Source organism: Grammomys surdaster, unplaced genomic scaffold, assembly GCF_004785775.1.
Source record: "Grammomys surdaster isolate TR1022 unplaced genomic scaffold, NIH_TR_1.0 65, whole genome shotgun sequence".
NCBI lineage: Eukaryota > Metazoa > Chordata > Mammalia > Rodentia > Muridae > Grammomys > Grammomys surdaster.
Window position 1 is genome coordinate 21170450 of NW_021604567.1, and position 19454 is coordinate 21189903.

General features: G+C 38.0%; 1 protein-coding gene across 3 annotated transcripts in view; it reads right to left on the reverse strand.

Annotated features, from left to right (window-relative positions):
* The window catches only part of Fgf14 (fibroblast growth factor 14), a 582093-nt gene that overhangs the window by 178021 nt on the left and 384618 nt on the right, over positions 1-19454 (reverse strand). The window contains exon 1 of one of the 3 annotated variants that reach the window (XM_028771704.1): positions 15642-15852. The exons of the other annotated variants lie outside the window; for them this stretch is intronic. Within the exon in view, the coding sequence (XP_028627537.1) occupies positions 15642-15834 (193 nt within the window). The 5' untranslated portion in view covers positions 15835-15852. Of the gene's footprint in view, positions 1-15641; positions 15853-19454 lie in introns of those variants that run through there. 3 annotated transcript variants of the gene reach the window in all.

The window sequence follows — 19454 nt, forward strand, 5'->3', positions numbered from 1 at the left end:
AAAGAAAGAAAGAAAGAAAGAAAGAAAGAAAGAAAGAAAGAAAGAAAGAGTGAAAGAAGAGAAAGAGAGAGAAAAAGAAAGAGAGAGAAGAGAAAGAGAGAGAAAAAGAAAGAGAGAGAGAAGAGAAAGAGAGAGAAAAAGAGAGAGAGAAGAGAAAGATAGAGAAGAGAAAGAGAGAAAAAGAAAGAAAGAAAGAAAGAAAGAAAGAAGACATCTCTCTCTCTCTCTCTCTCTCTCTCTCTCACACACACACACACACACAGAGCTAACAGAATTTATAACAAATGGACTTTACTGAAATAAATAACTAAACACTGAAAAGCATTAAATAATAATCAATAATTCTAAGATTTGAAAATGGAAATGAAAGAATAGAAATAAGAAATAAAAATGAAAGAGATTGATTAACTCATTTTACTTGCAAGTGTATTGAAAAGTGAAATGAATTCACATTTAGGTAGATTCTAAGTATTTAGTATGGTGATACAAGATAATTTTGAAAATATTTTATACTGACCTAACAATCACATTAGTAATGGTAGAAAATGGAAAGATACCCCAATATCCTTCATAAATTATAAAAAGCCAGGGGAGCAAAGCAAATGAGTAGAGTTGAAGACAGACCAAATGAAATATTAAGATGGTAGACCTAAAATTCAATACACTAGTAAATTGATGAAGCAATAAGTATACTTGTCTAATTAGATTTAAGAGGGCATTTCATATTTGAAGACACAGAAAATTGAAATTTTGAAAGATGAACTCATAAAAACACTAAACAAAAGGAGACTAGTACTGTACTAATAGCAAAATGAACCTTAAAACAAATACAAGTTTCTTTAAACAGGATATTCCTATTGGTAACTCAATGCTTTTACACCAATTTAGAAAATAGGAAAGCAAAAACTGACAGAGTCAAATGAGACACTGAAAAATATTCTAATTTCCATTGATATTCCCCCTATAACTCATTATTACTTATAAGTACCATACACACACACACACACACACAAATACACATACACACAAACACACACGCATTATCTAAGTAACTGTGTTCTTTTTTTACAGTTATCTCAGAACTGACAAAAATGGAGATAAGAAAATAATTTAGGTCTGTGGAGATGGTACAGTAGGTAAGTGTAGTTTTTCTGCAAACATGAAGACCTGATTTAGAAATCCCAGTACCTAGGTAAAATACCAAGCACAGCTGCAGGTGCCTTGGCCCTTGGTAGAGAGCAGTAGAGCTTCTACTCAGAGGGAATCTTAGACCTAACAAACCAGGGGACTTAACTAGAATGACTAGCTTCTGGTTTGACCCTATGGTGAACATAAAGAGAACACCAGAGGAGTACTTTATGTCCCACTCTTGCCTCCAAATACACACACACACACACACACACACACACACAACACACTACCCACATATACAAACCTACACATACATTCAATACACATATTCAATACAAACACACACATACACACACACACACACACGAAATAAGTTTTTAAAATGATCAGTGTAATTAACAGACTTGATGTAATTAACACAGAAAACATTTTCCCAGCCACTGAAAAGTAAACATTTTGTTTCATTATCATATTTCATTTGTTCCCTAATTACCTTAGACTTCACCTTGAAATACAGTAATTTACTGTTATAAAAAGATAACTAGAAAATTACTAGATATATTTAAAATAAACAAGTGCTTCTCAGTAATCATGGTTCAAAGAAGAAACCACAATGGGAAATAGAAGATAATTTATCTAGCTGATTATACTGTAACCCAGCAATGTTCAGCAATTTGACCAAAGCCATGATTACAGCTGAACTGCATATGTACTTAAGTTCTTCAACAACTTAGAATCAGTGAACATCACTTTATATTCTAGAAGATTTAAAAGGTGAGTTTTCTCTAAAATGCAAGGGAATAATAAAATTAAGAAATAGAAACACACACAGTTTAAAACCCTAGGAGAAGCCGGGCGGTGGTGGTGCACGCCTTTAATCCCAGCACTTGGGAGGCAGAGGCAGGTGGACTTCTGAGTTCGAGGCCAGCCTGGTCTACAGAGTGAGTTCCAGGACAGCCAGAGCTATACAGAGAAACCCTGTCTTGGGAAAAAAAAAGGGACACACACACACACACACACACACACACACACAAAACCCTAGGAGAAAATAAATCAACTAAAAAAAAAAAAACCCTAGGAGAAAATAAATCAACTAAAAAAAAAAAAAAAACCCTAGGAGAAAATAAATCAACTAAACTAAAAGTAGCTTTTTTGGGAAAAGACTAATAAAATTTAATATATTTACACAAAATTGTGCAAAAATGCTAAAATTACTAATATTAGAAAAGAACAGGGACATCCCTACAAACTTATAAAATATGAACAGAGATAATATGAATGAATCCCTAAATACAACAGTAAGTTAAAAAGCCAGGCAAAGTATATACACTATGAGATGCTTTATACAAGCTACAAACAGAAAAAACTCATCTACTGTATCAGTGGTCAGGAGGGTACTTGTCTTTAGGCTTTAGTGATTCTGGGTGAAGTTCTTAAGGACCTACTGGTCTGGTTTTTTTATCCCGGTTGTATTTACATAAATGCATGCATTAGATTCTGTGTGGTTAGCTCTATGCTTGTGAATGGGCATTATATTTCAATAATATGAAATTTTAAGCACACAGTTTTTAATCTAGAAAATTCCACAATATTTATGAAATGGAATTAGGTGAAATACCTATCTTCTTCAATACACAGCACAACAAAGTGAAAGAAAAACAAAAGACTGGCTAATAAAAACAATTTACAATTTTATTTTTTTGTACCTAGAGGGGATCCTATATCTTTCAAGAACAATAAATAAATACCTCAAATTTCTTTCTAAATATTGTGTCAAGATACGTAATGTGTTGTCCACCCGTATATTTCCTCATGAAATGTTGGGAGCTGACTCCTAGCAGAAAGTGGCTATCATCTTTGCAGCCATCTCAAGCCATATACCCTGACAAGAGACTTGTTTTCAACAGCCCACAACAGCTGAACACACTCTGATAAACATCTTCTTTTTCTCACATATCTTGTTTTGCTGTTTAGTGCCGCCAGCTGCAAGGCGCTCATGGTCTCCACACTGTTACCTAGGCGCACATGATATCCACGCTGCAAGGTAAAGGTACATGACATAGTGTCTTCAGCTGTGCTTGTCCATGAGGGCAGGGCACATGGTAAAGAGTATAAATACCCAGGATTTCCTTTCAATAAACAAGACTTGATCAGACTCTGTCTTGTCTCCATTCTTCGCGTCTCTTGCTCCTCCATCCCCACTCTCTCTTGCTAGACCCTGACCCATGGACCGGAGCAGCAGAATGGGTAGTTACAAAGTGGCCCCCGAACGTGGGGCAGAACGGGTAGTTACAATGAAACAGTATTCTTGCAGCCAATACTGTACAGCCAATTACTCAGTACCTTTAACAAACATGGGTATATAACGCACTCCAAATGGAATCACCTTGGACACAAGTGCCAATACAGAAAAATTCCCTTTAGCCATAAATACTCCTCTTGAATCACAATTATTTTCTTCTCTAGGGAAATTAACATTTACTGATACTTTTACCCAAAGATGCTTTCCAAGCCTGTCATGACTTTGAGAATCTGAAGGCTTCAGTTGATGATTGCTAATCAGAATCCCCTTCAAAAGCATCACATTTAATAAAAATCCCATAGCTTGAATCCACTGTTTGACTGATTTGACTTATTAAATTGAACCTCATATACTGCTTCCCCCTCTCTTCCAGAAGAAGTTAGCTGCTGTAGGCAGATCCAGCTAGGTATCATCCAATGGTCCCAGCTTTCAGGTTTATCTACTGCTGCCTTATAGATAATATTCTTCCAGTTTTGTAAATCATTATTTTCTCTAACACCATTTTCAAATGCATTCTAGTGGCTATTTAGAAGCTTTGTATGCTGCTCTTGAGGAATACAGAAATACATCCCAACACATTAACAAGACCAAAACCTGAAGATTAAGTCCTTAGGAGAAAATTTGCATTTATTGAAGTTACAGACAACACTTTTAGTGTGTGTGTGTGTGTGTGTGTGTGTGTGTGTGTGTCTGAGAGAGAGAGAGAGAGAGAGAGAGAGAGAGAGAGAGAAGAGTGGGGGAGAGAGGGGGTTATGCAGACTTGTGGTGATGAATAATATTGATTGTAAACTTGACAGGATGTGGATTCACACAGGTGACAAACTCCTGAGTATGTCTATGAGGGATTATTTTGGTTTGGTTAATTTAGGTGGGAAGACCCCCTTTAATGTGGGCAGAACTATTGCATGAGCTACACTAAAAAGATGACCTTAAAATGAGGAAAGATGAGTAGATTCATTTATCTATTTCTACTTCTTGGATGTGGCTTTAATGTGACAAGTGGCCTCAAGCTCTTACTGCTGTAACTTCTTCATCATAATGTGCTGCTTCTTGCTCTCTTCCAACAGAAGCTAGTTGCTTCTGTATCCTCAAACCGTGAGCCCAAATATACCCTTCCATTAGCTTTTGTTGGGTTAGTTTACCATGACAACTGGAAGTATAATTAATGCTATACGTATTCATTCTTTCCTGGAGCTTGACATTGTCTTAATATGTATGAGTTTATTTTCTATGTATGAATTTGTCAGCTTGTGTGATTGGATTTTATGTACATAACTTGTAATTAAAAAAAAAAGAACCTGTAGGGACCATATCCAGAGGTTAGGCATGGTCCCTGGTTGAGAGATGGGACCACTCACCCATCTCAAAAATAGTAACCCAGAATTCCTCCTGTCTAAAGGAAATACAGGGACAAAGAGGAGAGCAGAGACTGAAGGAAAGACCATCCAGAGACTGCCCCACCTGGGGATCCATCCCACATACAGACACCAAACAACAAGAAACCTTTGTTCATTAGTCTTGTATTCATGAAATTTCAGCAAATTAATATAACTTCTGTAATTTTACAAAAATCCAAAGGGCTTAGAATGAAATTTTAAATGTTGAATGAATATTTAATACTCTGCACCTTACAGACAGACAAACTCCAACATTGCCCACATGCACTCTGATGGTGCACTCAAAAGATGAATCAGAGATTCCAGGACATCTGTGCTGATGTTCTGCCACCCTGTTTAGGTGTTAACATAGTGCCCTTTGTGGGAAAGAAATTGAAACCAGTACAGAGTTACAGACATCACCCTTCTGCACAGTGTTTATGTGTGTTCCAACACTTCACTGGGCACAACTGCCACACTAGCACCCATGTCTTCTCATATCAATCCTGTAAGAATGAACAGATAGCATTGTGATTGATATTCTAGATGAAGCCAAAGGTAAAGACAAGGAATGTGATCCCGGCCACTGGTACCATCTAGCATGTACAAAATAATTCTCAAACTGCATCTTCTATGGGGCAGAGGCACTTTCCACTACTGCCTCTACCAAGTGAGTTCCAGGAAAAAGTACTTCACTCTCCTTCATCCAGGAAAATGAAATTAACACCACCTACTTTCTGTTGTGGAGGATGTAAATTGTAGCATCTAGTGCCTAAAATACTGGCAGATGTAGCAATGATACTTTGGTTACTTTCACTACATTTTTTTAAAGTTTTTCAGGTGTAAAGCCACCAAGCACTTCTTCCTTGCACAAATGATTTTCTTTTTGTTCCATTCAAGGGAGCCCCACCTTAAGGAGAAAGGAGGAACAGCTGCTGTCAGGCTTCCTCCACCAAGTCAGACCTCTATGTGAAATTCTGCTCATGAAAACATCAGTCATCTGATTTGCTGGGATAAAGATGAGGTAATTATTGAACACTCTGAGCCACAGAAATGATTAAGGTTCTGGTGGCATTTACTTATGCAGAAACATAAGTAGAGTTAAACAGTTGTAACTTGACCAAATGATAAGAAGGATAAAAAAGTCATGAACAAATATTTAAAGGGCAAGATGTATCCAAGGATGGGCAGGAATTATTTACAGAAATTTAGAGAGATGAAATGAAGCATGTGGTGGAGTAAAAAGATGTTAAGCAATGAGATTCTGTTTTAAAGACATTTTGAAGGGAGGAGAATTGTGTCCTGGGGACACAAAGTAAATAAACAAACTCAGGTCTAACATTCGAAGCACCCCAAGAAAAGGAACTGCACTTACATAGTAGTGATGAAGCATAGTGGTCCCCCATCACTCTTAGAGGATCTAACAAGAATGCACACTAGAACTGTGCCTGCAAATTTATTGCTACACTCTAGCAGCACCTTTGTGCCATCTCTTATACCTGAAGAGTCCTTTGTCATTCTGACAGGAATTAAAATTAAAAAATGGAAAAAGCAAAAGCAAAACCATTACCTTAATTTCCTTACCAGACCTCATAATTATAGATCTATATGTATTAGATAGGTCCAGAAGAAAACATATGTTCTTAAAAATGTTTAAATGTTTTGCAAAAGGGAGAAAAAAATTTGCTTGAAAACATTCTACAGAAGGATTACTTTTTCTTGACTTCTATTTCTTTCTACATGACACTTGAATCTGAGTGATAGTTTTTACTAAGTATCTAAAACAATATGTTAGCTTGCCAAATAGTTATTTTCTGTGATAGTAGGAGTTTAAAAATAGTCACTGCTTAAGGCAAATCTTTTATATTTGAAAATAAAGACAATTGATTTAGGCTAATTCTTTAAAAGTCCATTCAGAATTTTCTCCTTATAATGAAATCATTCAATGCAGACCAAATGTGCTCTACAGAATAGTTTCCCCTCATAAGGAAATACTTCTGTCTTTTAATAGCACCAGTGAATTAGCAATAGTGTTTGACGTAAACCCAGTCACATACTGGGAATAGATAACTCATTAACACACCCAGATAGAAAGCCACCTATAGCCAGGCTTGGTGGTGTATACTTATAATGCCAGAATACTAAAGGGTGAGATAGGAGTATTGTCATGAATTTGTGGGCAGCCTGGGATATACACAGAGTACTAGGTAACCAAAGCTACATAACAGGACATTGCCTAAAAAACATTATAGCTATGAAAATGCAACTTCCAAGTTGTATTTGACTACAAGATGTATTTGACTACATCATATTTTATAGAATCAGTATTAAGAATAAAATATAAGAACTTGTTGGAAAAGGACTATGAACCAAGGAAATGATTAAAAACTAACAAAACACAGTAGATTTCTAACCATCTGTAAATGTTCATGATTAATTTGTAATCCTCTAACCTCAGTGGCTTAAATTCATTTTAACATGTAAAATAAGACCAGTGACAAATATAATCAATAACACATCTTAATGAATATATAAAGTATTTAGAATATACTTTTCATAACAAGTAATAAAATATTTAATATTAGATTTCACTGCATAGTAAGCGAAACTTCAGTTTATTAAGGAGATCACACCTCTATTAGTTACTCATCTTGTTACTTTGGCAAAATACCTAACACAAACCACATAAGGGAAGGAAGGGTATATTTGGGCTCATAGTCTAAGGCTATAATCTCTGTGGTGGGGAAGTCATAGAAGAAGAGCTAAAGCAGAGGGTGATACTGTGTCTGTAGTCAGAAAGTAGAAAGCAAGATAGATGCTTCTGCTCAGCTCTCTTGTTCATTCCAGAATCTCAGTCCTTGAAATGCTTTGCCCACAGTTAAGATGGGTCTTTCCACTTCAATCAACCAAATCTACACAATCCCTTACAGGCATATTCAGAACCTAACCTAATTTAGATAATTCCTCACGGCATGCCCAGAGGCTTGACTCCTAGGTAATTCCATATCTATGGAGGTAACAGTTATTAACTGCCATAGAATTATTGTATGTAACATCCAGCTATGCTAAAAACTAAGTTGCATTCCTATATCAAATGTGGCTTGGTTGATCACAGAACTTTTTTTTCTTTATTCTTTTTACAAAACTCACAATCTTTCCTCTGAAGTAAATTTGCTTCTGGTTTTAGTCTTAAAGTTAATAATAAAGTTTTAGAATGATTTGTAATTAGATTCCTGTCCAGAAACATCAACTAGATGACAGTTAATCTCATCCACAGATGTACATATTGTGTTTCCTATTATTACCTCCAGTAATGTGACTTCCATTAATAAAGAACTTAGAATGTCATAAAGGACTGTAAAGAGTTAGGGAAGGTAGAACAGTCAGGAAGTTGTATACTAGTCACAATTGAGGCTCTGACTCTTAACTGACTCTCCTGTTCTCACACCAATATCTATCAAAATGAAAAATGTATGAAACACAGGGCAAAACACATTCTGTAAGGAGTATTTAACAAAATTGAATGACCTTATAAAAAAGGTATTTTCCTCAACCATAAACATGTGATTTTGATAAAATAGCTTAGGAAAAGGTATCTAGATTCTTGTCATTCCTTGTAGTCTTTTATCCCAAAGAACAGTAAATAAAGACATAGTCATGAGACCTAGGTTTCTTAATGAAGACAGGAGTCATTGCAGATATTGCCACACAATATCTGGTTCAGAGAGTAATGTGATTTGCTTTATATTAACCTCCCTAAAGTGATACTTTACATGTTTACCATTATTGGTCTATTTCTCCAGTTTCCAAGTATTGAAATAACAATACTGAGACTACCATATGAAATTTAGATTGTACAACTGTCAGAGTCCCTTTAGCTAAAAATTTCTCATCATTTGTGAAGAAGTACATGAAGAGTATAACCAAAGAAAAGAACAATTTTAAAACTAAAAAAGATAAACCATATTGAAAGAACCCACTTTTAATTTCTGCCATTTTTAAAATTAAGCAAATGAAATATAAAATTGTAACTTTGCATGGATCTAGGGAAGATTTATGATTGGTTAGAAAAACAATATTCTCAAAATGAGATTAAGAAGAATTGAAAACATCTGCATATGTGTTGACATTCTATGCATAGAAATTAAGAAGTTGAAACAACCCATGAACATCACTAGATGTGAATAATGAAAATGTAGTATGTATATTAAATGAAAACCTATTCAGCTATATAAATGGGGGACACTTTCGTATTTGTGATATCTTAGAAGTGGAGATAACTAAATTCACTAACCATACATATAGTGGCATGTCTTATAGGATCTTTTGTTGTTGTTGTTTGTTTGTTTGTTTGTTTTTATCCTTTTCTATCCTCAAAGGATAAACAGGCTGAGGAAGAAATTGGGGAAATGACTGCCTTCACAATAGTCACCAACAATATAAAATATTTTGATGTGACTCTAACCAAACAAGTGAAAGATCTTTACGACAAGAACTTCAAGTCTCTGAAGAAAGAATTGAAGAAGATCTCAGAAGATGGAAAGAACTTCCATGCTCATGAATTGACAGTATTAATATATCAAAAATGGCCATCTTACCAAAAGCAATCTGCAGATTCAATGCAATCCCCATCAAAATTCCAACTCAATTCTTCATAGAGTTAGAAAGAGCAATTCTTACATTCAGTTGGAAAAACAAAAAACCCAGGATAGTGAAATCTTTTCTCAACAATAAGATTTCTGGAGAAATCACCATCCTTGACCTAAAGCTGATCTCATAGTATCTTAGCACATGTGATGTATAAAAACTTATTTCATAAAGGCTGAGAGAGTGAGGATGGGAAATAGAGAAAGACTGTTCATTGTATATTAAACTGCAGCCAGACATTAGTAAAAACTCAGGTGAACTATTGAACAGCAGGATGAGTATAAATTAAATGATAAAGTATTGCTAATTCAAAGCTAGCAGAAAGGATTTTTAATATCACTATGAAGAGTACATGTTTTAGGATTTTAATATTTTTAATATTACTTAAACAGTGTTCATATGTATCAAAGTATCAAAGGGGCTAGACATGCTCTTTCCAGCCTATGATCCCAGACTTGGCTAGCTGAGACAGAAAACAGCAAATCCAAATCCATCTAGAGCTAAGGAGTAAGTTCAAAGCCAACTTGAGCAACATAGGGACAGTTTCTCTCAAATTAAAAACATAAATACTGTACTAGAGTTGTATTTAGATGTAGATTGCTTGCACGGTATGTGATTATCCCTTAGTTCAATAGCCAATACCACACTACCTCCAAGAGAAAAAAAATAGTTTTCCATTAATCTGGATTATTTTTGTCTATCATAAAAAGGAAATAAATTGAACAAATAAAAGTATAAATGTAGAATTACTAACAACAATAAAACCCCACAGAGCCGGGTGGTGGTGGTGCACGCCTTTAATCCCAGCACTTGGGAGACAGAGGCAGGTAGATTTCTGAGTTCAAGGCCAGCCTGGTCTACAGAGTGAGTTCCAGGACAGCCAGGGCTACACAGAGAAACCCTGTATGGAAAATAAATAAATTAATTAATTAAAAGAATAAAACCCCACAGAAATTATCATCTCCATGTAACATCGTCCTGAAATTTTCACTGAGTGAAATATAAAGAGAAATCTGCAGTTGACTGTGAAATCCATGGGAGTGCAAGCAGAGGAGTTCTAGTGCTTCTTGGGTGGACTTCATGTTTAAAAAAAAGTCAAAAGACATGACTAATCCAAATTAATTAAGTATGTATGTAGAAGTTAAACTCTATGAATATAATTCAACCCAGAAAAAAACATATTTTGAATATCTACTTTAATCTAGTAATTACTTTTACTTCATTAGACATTTTTATTTATTGTACCACTGAAGCAATGATTACTCTTAAAAACTCACAACAAACATGGATTGTTGAACCCAAAACAGGAAAGTCAGTGGGAAAGCATAATTCAATAATATTCCTATAAGGTCTTTAAATGTCCATTTAAAAATAAGATTAAACAGTTCAATTAAGAAAGAATATGATTTTTTATAGTCATAGTGTAACAAAAGATATAACTTCAGTCATTAAACAGCAACAAGTCTTATCAAAATATGTGTAGCAAGATTCCAGTGGTCTCAGAAACAAAAATATAAACAGTAACAATAAAAACAAAACATTCTTAAACCATTTACAAAAAGAAAAAGAAAGAGGGAAAAGAAATGCACTTTTAGAGGAAAAAGGTTCTTTTACTTTAGTTTCAATGAGCACCTTCATAAGTCTATTTGTCTTTTGCCCTTTAGCCCATGACAGCTGTTCTGACATAGCAGCATAAACATGGAGGTCCTACATTATTGTCTGTGGTGATCATTTCTTGAGAGGCTAGGTTTTTTGTAACATCATGATTTGTAAGGAAGGCTCTTCTGATTTCTTAGGAGATGGAGATTTTTCACTACCATTTAAGGACAGCTGTTTTGTCTCTACAGATACACAGGCATTTCTACTTTTTAGAACACAGTTTAACTTGGAAACCTGATTTAAGTAGCACATTTTTTATTATTTATTTTTTAGGCTATCCTGCAATTTATTTTAAGCAAGATGTGTTGTTAGCAAACCTATACCTACTGCCTAAACACAAACAGTGCGTTCTTCAGTGGCTCCTGTGATCCTAGATAAAAGTACAAATAAAATATTAACCTGCAAGAAACAATTACACAGGCCTCAGAGATTTTTTGAAATGCTACTATTCTACAAATAGACAAGATCGTGCTTGCTTTGTTGCATATTATTTTAACATGTAATAGAAGAATTGTAATGCTTCTAGGATAAGAACAATATCTTCATTTTCTGTTTTAAATTTTCTGCAAAGATTTCAAATAATAAAACTATTTGCCAACTGTTTGATTCCTGTGTGTTCCTCTTTCTTTATATAAAGTTAGCATACACTTTAAATGTGCTCCATGTATTATGCAGGCATTAAAATGAGATAATTGGTATCCTTAATATCTTGTGAATAACTCACTAAAATCCCATTCTACAGCCCCATTTCCAAGAAACAAATTACATTTATGTAGTTGTTAAGGGAAAGTAGAAAAATATGGAAACTTGAAAGGAGCTTTGATTTTAGTATGATCTAGTTAGAACATTGAGGTGGAGGGACAGTTCTTCAGTTTGGACCTCTTGGCATTTCATTTTTCTCCCAGTTAAAAGGCAGAGACGAGCACCCCAGGGCATAAATAACACTCTAACAAGATTTGAAAGCTGAAGAAAATGGTCTTTTCTTCTTAAACACAATAGACTGAAGGTGTGTGCTAAATAATTTTTATCAGGTGTACACAACTATGAGAAACTACAAAATGCCACTGAGGGTTATTTTAACATGATGCAGTGAGTGATGACTTCTCAGGAGGCATCTTCTCTGAGCTCTCAGAAATAAGATTATTTCTAGTATCCGAATATAGATGTGGAGAGGGCATTCCAGGCACAGAGCAAAACATGCACACACACACACACACACACACGCACACACACACACACACACACACTTGTTCATACATAAATATACACATACACATAAACATACATACATGCAAGAAACAGATTCATATGTGTTTCTTGATAACTGTTGATTAAAGTCAAAGGAGTGAGAAGGCAGTAGAGCAATCTGGAAAGGTGGAACCATCACAGCACCTATCATGCTACAGCCATCCTGCAGAATGTTCAAATCAAAGTGTACAGTGAAGTTTAGGGTGGTGGGGCTCTAGTTTAATCCATTTGACAATACAGACATTGCTATTTAATAAAGCATTAGGTTTTTTTCAGTTTTGTTTCTTTGAGAGAAGATTTCATAGTTAGGTCTGGCCTTGAACTCTTGATCTTCGTGCCCCCACCTACAAAGTTCTGTCGTTACAGGTATGTGTTACTATAACCAGCTAAAAATCTTTAAAGAGGGAAAAATCAATTCCCTGAGCTTAAGAAATATTTATTGCCTTTCTCCAAAACACGAAGTTTAGATTTATTGCTTTGTTTTGTTTTAAATAGTCAATGTGTATTATACTTGAAGGTGTACTTCAAGAGTTTCTATACATCTTTTGTTTCTCCCTGTGAACTAAGATTTTTCCTGCTAGCAGGTCTTTGCACCTATATGTCACTTTTTTTTTTATCATCTCTTGTGCCCTTAAACCCTCATTAACAGGCAGTCTCCAATGTGAGCATCATCCTCCCTCATTTTAACTAAACTCAGTCCTCAGCTAACCTTACCTCTAGTTCTCCATTCTTCTATTCTACAGGTTTGTAGAACTCTGGACATATTTCTCATGCATTTGTTCTCCTTCTGTGCAGTAACTCTGTAGCCTGTGTGTGTGTGTGTGTATGTGTGTGTGTGTGTGTGTGTGTGAGCTCCATGGAGGAAGAGACTCTCTTAGTTATCAACCTAGTTATCTATACAATAACAAGGCTTATCACACTATAAACTTTTAGTACTTTTTTGTCAGGTTATTGATTTTCAAGTATTAAGAATATATGAAATTATGACACCTAAAGATTATGTCTACCTATTGGCAAATCAGATTTTAAAAGCTTTTTGGAGGCAATTCCTACGTAAACAGTAGGTAAAGAAAGGCAATAAATATATTTCTCCAAATAGTATTTAAGCAATAAATTAATCCTATTTACTATATATAATCATAGCCATACTACCTATCAATATACAGTTTACATAACAAAGTTTTAATGTTTCTTTTGCTTAAAGTAATACTAAGAAGTATATTTTTGTCTGATACTCAATAGCCAGCTGTATCAGTGGCTTTCTTCATTAAAGAAAATATTTTGTAGATGATAAAACAGGAACAAAAGAAAATATTCTGTATAAATTAATTTTTTTTCTTATACTCTTCCAGCAAAAACAAAGTGACAGCATGGTTCCAAATGTAATTTTCTTACAGACCATCAAGAGGTGTGTGTGCATGTGTTTGTGCTCAGACTTAAGAATATTAAAGAAAGAGTCAACATTAAAAATAGAAAAATTGACTATTAGCTCAGATATCTTTCTAGACTTTGAAAAAGATTATCTTGAAATTCATCACATGTCAAGTAATCCCACCCTCATCACCCAATATAGCACAAAAGATCCACTGTGTTTATAAAATAATTGTTAATTGTTGCACATGTTAAGAATGTACATTGTAACCTTTAGCACTGTTCAGCAGTGTTTGTACTAAGATAATCTTATTCAGGAGAGAATATATCCATTGTGGGTTAACTAGATGGCAAGTTCAGAACTATCTACCTGATAAAGTAGGAAGCAAACACCGTTGTAATGGTGGATACTGGTATGGACAGTGACCAGAACACTGACCTTAAAGATTTCCTGGATAAGGTTCCTGTATAAAGTGCAATGATAAGTTAATTATTCTTCATATTTGCCACTGCTCTGAAATCTCCTTGCCCCATCGTCTTTATAAGAAAATTTCTCCCGTTACAGATACACAACTGCATTTCCATTAGAGTGTGCATGAAGGCATATCTTACTTGTGTTCTTTTCAGCTTGATAGCAACAAACAGAAAGTTAGCTAAAATTCGTCATTACCACAATCAGTTATGTACCCTTATGTTTTTTAAGGCATTAAAACTTTTGAGCATAGACAGGAAAAGGCGTGGGTACATACAAATCCACACAGAAATCCAAGCTTTTCAAGAGTGTCTCTTCCTTGCCTTTGGAACAGGACACTGAAAGCAAACACAGCTGGGCTGGGAGAATGTATTATGCTGGGCAAACACAGATAACCATTAATGTAAATATGTTGTTTCCTGCCCACCTGGTTAGATATAGCAAGCATCCCTATGTTGTCTCCCTACCGCCCCACATGCTCCTAAAAGAGCCGCCCTTTCTAACTGGGTGTGGAGAGGGGGGCAGCTGGCCAGGCTCTGTGTCCTGAGTAAAGACTGGCATTTTACAGGCAGCAGAAGGTCATGAGGGGCACTAACTCTTTCTGAAAATATCATAGTAACATCACACGTAGTAAGGGCTCTATGCTGGCCATGTTTGTGTAGTAACTGTTCGTGCTTCATATAATTTGCTAGTTTATCAGTTAAAAGCAGACAAAACAGGAATACATTCTTCCCTAACAGGCACAGTCAGATTCATTCTGAGGGTAGCTGTATTCACCCAAGATTTGACTACAGGAAGCAGAAACTGGTGAGCAGGAGGAATCAGAGTCCCCTGATAACCAGCTTTCCATTAACTCTCCACTGAGCTAACCCCTTAATTCATGCTCTCCCAGCTGCTCATTTCTTTTACAATAGTCCCAGCAGAGGGTCCCTTTCACCAAGAGATGTGAGCCAAAGGGTTTGCAGGAGACTAAAGATACCAGGTAAGGCGGGGCACACACCAATTCTGACATCTCCTATCTTAGTAGGGAAACAACATGCATGACCTGAGCCACTGCGGAAGGCAGACCCTCATCCTGCATTCTAGAGCGGATACTGTTCTCTGGGGAGCCCTAATGTCTGGAAGAAGAGTCCAAACAGATTCTCTGGAGCTCCCGCAAGAGAATCAGAAAGCAAGAGCCTGCTAGAAGCTAGCCAATTTGAGGGCTCTGGGCGGGCTGAGTTCCCAGTGGCTGGCTACAGGTTGCCTGGGAGCAGATTCGCAGCTACACAGGGAAGGCGCTCTGGCGCGCTGAAGGGAGATCAGAGGGTTGGAGATGAGTGGACAGAAACACGAGGAGCGAAGCAGCAAGGGAAGCCCGAAGCGGCTCTATTCAGGTAGTGAAATGCCAGCCATCCCATCCCAGGCGCACCTCCCTACCGTGACCCACACAGACCTTGGCGCCGCAACCTGCGCTTTTTGAGGCCGAAGATGCGCACTTTGGAGAAGATATCCACCAGGTTGCCATTGCAAAGCCCGCGGTTCTTGCTAGGGCTGCTCCGCCTCCTGCTGGCAGAGGGCCGGTCCCAGTGCTGCTCCCGCGCCTGCCGCTTCTGACGGATCAAGCCGCTGGCGATGGCCGCGGCCATGGTGGCCCAGGGAATGGGTCCCGGGGAGGGAGGGACAGAAGCAAGGGGAGATGGGGCACTGGAGAGGAAAGGGGCGGCGCAGACAGCTGCTCGCCCCAAGGGAAACAGAGGGAGGGGCGGTCTGGAGGGGCTGGGGACAGAAGTGAGGGTGGTCAGTCCCCACTAAGGACTCATCGCCCAGACTACTGATCCTGGACCAGACAAGCAGATGCTCCCGGGACACAGCAGAGCCAGCACGGGGAACTGGAGGTCGCAGCTGCTTCCGAGTCCAGAGGGCTGTGGCTGACGGTCACCTCGTGTCTCTGGAGCCCTCTCGGGGTCGCCACCACCACCAGCTCAGCTTTCTTGTCCTGTCCGCCTCCCGTGTGAAAGGTTGGCAGATCTGTGGGTTTCCTTCCTGGGCACAGGATGGAGGGGCGGAGGACAGGTCGCAGCAGTGTATCAGCGCATTTGTGGGTCCCCGGGCGTGATGGGCAGGTCTCAGTGCCCTGCTCAAGCTGCCCTCGGGCAGGTGCGGCCACAGCGGTCCGCTCTTGGCTTCTGCCTGTGATTGTCAAGTGCTTTGGAAATCAGCATCTGGAGAGAGCAATCTTCTCCCCTGAGCTCTCTAATCAAAGCGCTCCATTCCCACCCCACCATCCCCTCCCAACTATGTGGTCCCCATCCGATGTGTCTACACACACACACACACACACACACACACACACACACGAAAGTATATGCAGTGATGTTTTAAAATAATAATAGAAAGAGAAAGGTAAAATGAATTGCATGGGGTGGGATGCCAAGATGCTAGCCTAAGGAGATTAAATTAAAGGAATATCTGTGCGCTTTGGCTCAAATGAAACTCCCATGTTTCCGAGGCTGTCACAGCTTAGCTAGGGTTCTAGAGTCCACAGAAAATTCTCAGCAGCCTTTGAAAGGTGAGATGGTTTCTGCTCTCTGGCTAATCCCTCTAGCACCAAAACATCCCCACACCGCGGAGGAGGAGGGAGGAGAGTTAGCCCTGGGGAGGGAGGTGCCTCCACTTCTCACCTAGTCATCCAAACTTGTTGGGCTCTCTTCTGCTGCCAAGAAGGGTAGGTTTATCATTTTGAACCATTAATACTTGGCAAAAAAGAAAAAAGAAAAAGAAAAAAGAAATAATGAAAAAGAAAAAAAGAAGAACAAGAAAGGAGGACATAGATAATCTGTTCTAATATAGAATGGAGGAAACAGCTTCCAGCTCTATTCCCCAAAGGGTGAAAGAGGAGCAGCCAGTGGCTGCTTTCACAGGTTCTACACAGGGAGCTGGATTAGGATAAGCATCTGGGAGAATACTGAGGAAACCTTAGCACAAAGATTAGCATGGTGTGGAGAAAAGGTGTCTGTCACAGCACTGAGTGATAGCAAAAAGCAGTCAGACTTAGTGCATGTCACCACAGGCTCTGGTTTTCTTTGGTTTGCCTACATGGAAAAGCACCATCAGAGAGCAAAGCCACTTGAGCTGGATCTGAAATTCAAATATAATACTTTATGTCTCTTCCCTTCAGTGTTCTGCCTGTGACCTCACAGTGTTCTCTCACAGATGATTAAACATATGAAAGAATAAGAAAGAGAGCACAGGTGGGAAAAGGAAGACTGAGGAAAAGTTCTTCATGCTTTGGATGAACAGTTAGTGGTTGTAGTTGATCCAAGCACTAGATCACACACACACACACACACACACACACACACACACACACACACACACACACTTTTGCCTATCATTCCAGGAAGACAAGGAGAAAGGAATCCAAAAGCCAAACTTCTCACCATCCAATGTGGACACAGACAAAGCATGTTTTGGCAGTCACTGACAGGGTTTTACAAATCTTCTCCCAACACTACATGAGAAGTGGAAAGAAGGGGTAAGGAAGACAGTAGGTCTCTAATGCAGTGTTAAACAAAAACGTACTATTTCTTTTGTCTTGGGGAATAGTCAAAAAGTACTACAAAGATAACACCAGGAAATTGAGGGAAGGGTAGCCTAGGATATATACCAGGGAAGCTGAGCTTCTGCTCTCTACAACGCATCCATATCCCCCCCCCCTTGTAAGTTCCGTCTCTTCTACTGCTCTTCATTTAGCTCTCTCCTTTCTTACTAGAGATGTGGAGAATATCTGCTGAAATGATAGTGTGTAGACTTGAATCCAGTACAGATAATATTAGATTTAGGATAATATCATTTAAGAGGTATGTCCTGTAAGGCTATTCTCATCACTTGGCTGTTACATATGCAAACACCACAATTAGTAAAAGGAATATTTTAGAGTTATCTTGTCAAAAATGTGTACTGCTTTGTCATCCATGACTTTAAAGAGAAAACTGAGAAAAGGGGAACACCAATGAATTTTGAATGTGTATTTGTGAAGCAGTGTCATGGTTCACAAAAAGAGAGGATGGTCTACAGAGAGATGAGAAACCCTAGTAAACCACAGATAAAAGTATAACTGTTTTATTGCTACTGCAAAGAAGTCATTTGGACATTTGAAAAATTCTAGTTTAGAGTTTCTGAATGACTTCATGATTAAATCAAACAGATTTACCTAAAAGTTTTTTAGTGATTTCTTTTTTCAGAGAACGAGATGAGATACAAAGTATAATGACCTTTTAAATTGACAACTCCACCAGCCAACACATTATGATACTAACTTGAATAGGATTGAGCTCCTTGTCATCGCAGCTCTGTTCACTGATTTTTTTTTTTCGTGTTTCAGTCAATTTCCCAATCTTTAACTGTAGGAAAGTCAGACTTTGGGCTTCATATGTCACCCCCTCTCCATTATTTACTGTACCTCAAGTTCCTGCTTTTTTGAGGTTCAGCACCGTGGACAGTGACCCTGGCAAGCCACCCTTCATTGAAGAAGCCAGCATGGTGACGTGCTGCCTGGCTGTCTCGTCCCTTAGAGGCAGTGTTTCGCCTCCTTTTCTTCCTTCCTTCCTTCCTTCCTTCCTTCCTTCCTTCCTTCCTTCCTTCCTTCCTTCCTTCCTTCCTTCCTTCCTTCCTTTCTTTCTTTTTTTAAGATGGAAAGGAAATTAAGCATCACAGCTTCCACTGACTGTAACAACACACCTCGAGGCAGAAGCTTTTCAACTGTTCGATATCACAGAAGCATCCTGCCTGCTCGATCTTTCTTTTAGGACCCCTGATGAAGTGCGTAGAAAGACTCTCAGGATCTATTCAGACAGTGAAATTTCTCAAATCTCCAGAGGCCCATTCTATTGGTTGTGGCTTCGTATTTCAGGGAGAACCTAAAGAAGGAAGCAGTATTGGGTAATCAGGGTCTTTTAGCTTAATCCTCGCATTTTGCTATTCCCTCTCCCAAAGGCTACTAGGCTGTTTACAGATAGAGATAAGTGAAAGAAAACGCAAGAGAGCCATCTGCTGTCTTAAGCTGTGATAAAAAGGCAGAGCGGAGCTGGAGAAAAAGCAGGAGGGTGCAGAGGAAACCAATCATAAGAAGGATACAGACAAGGTTTCTTCATGCCTCAGAATCTCTTCAGACTTATTAATTTCACCTTTGACTTTATATAAAGCAACGAAAAAGATAGGAAGGGAAGAGAAGAGGAGAGGAGAGGAGAGGAGAGGAGAGGAGAGG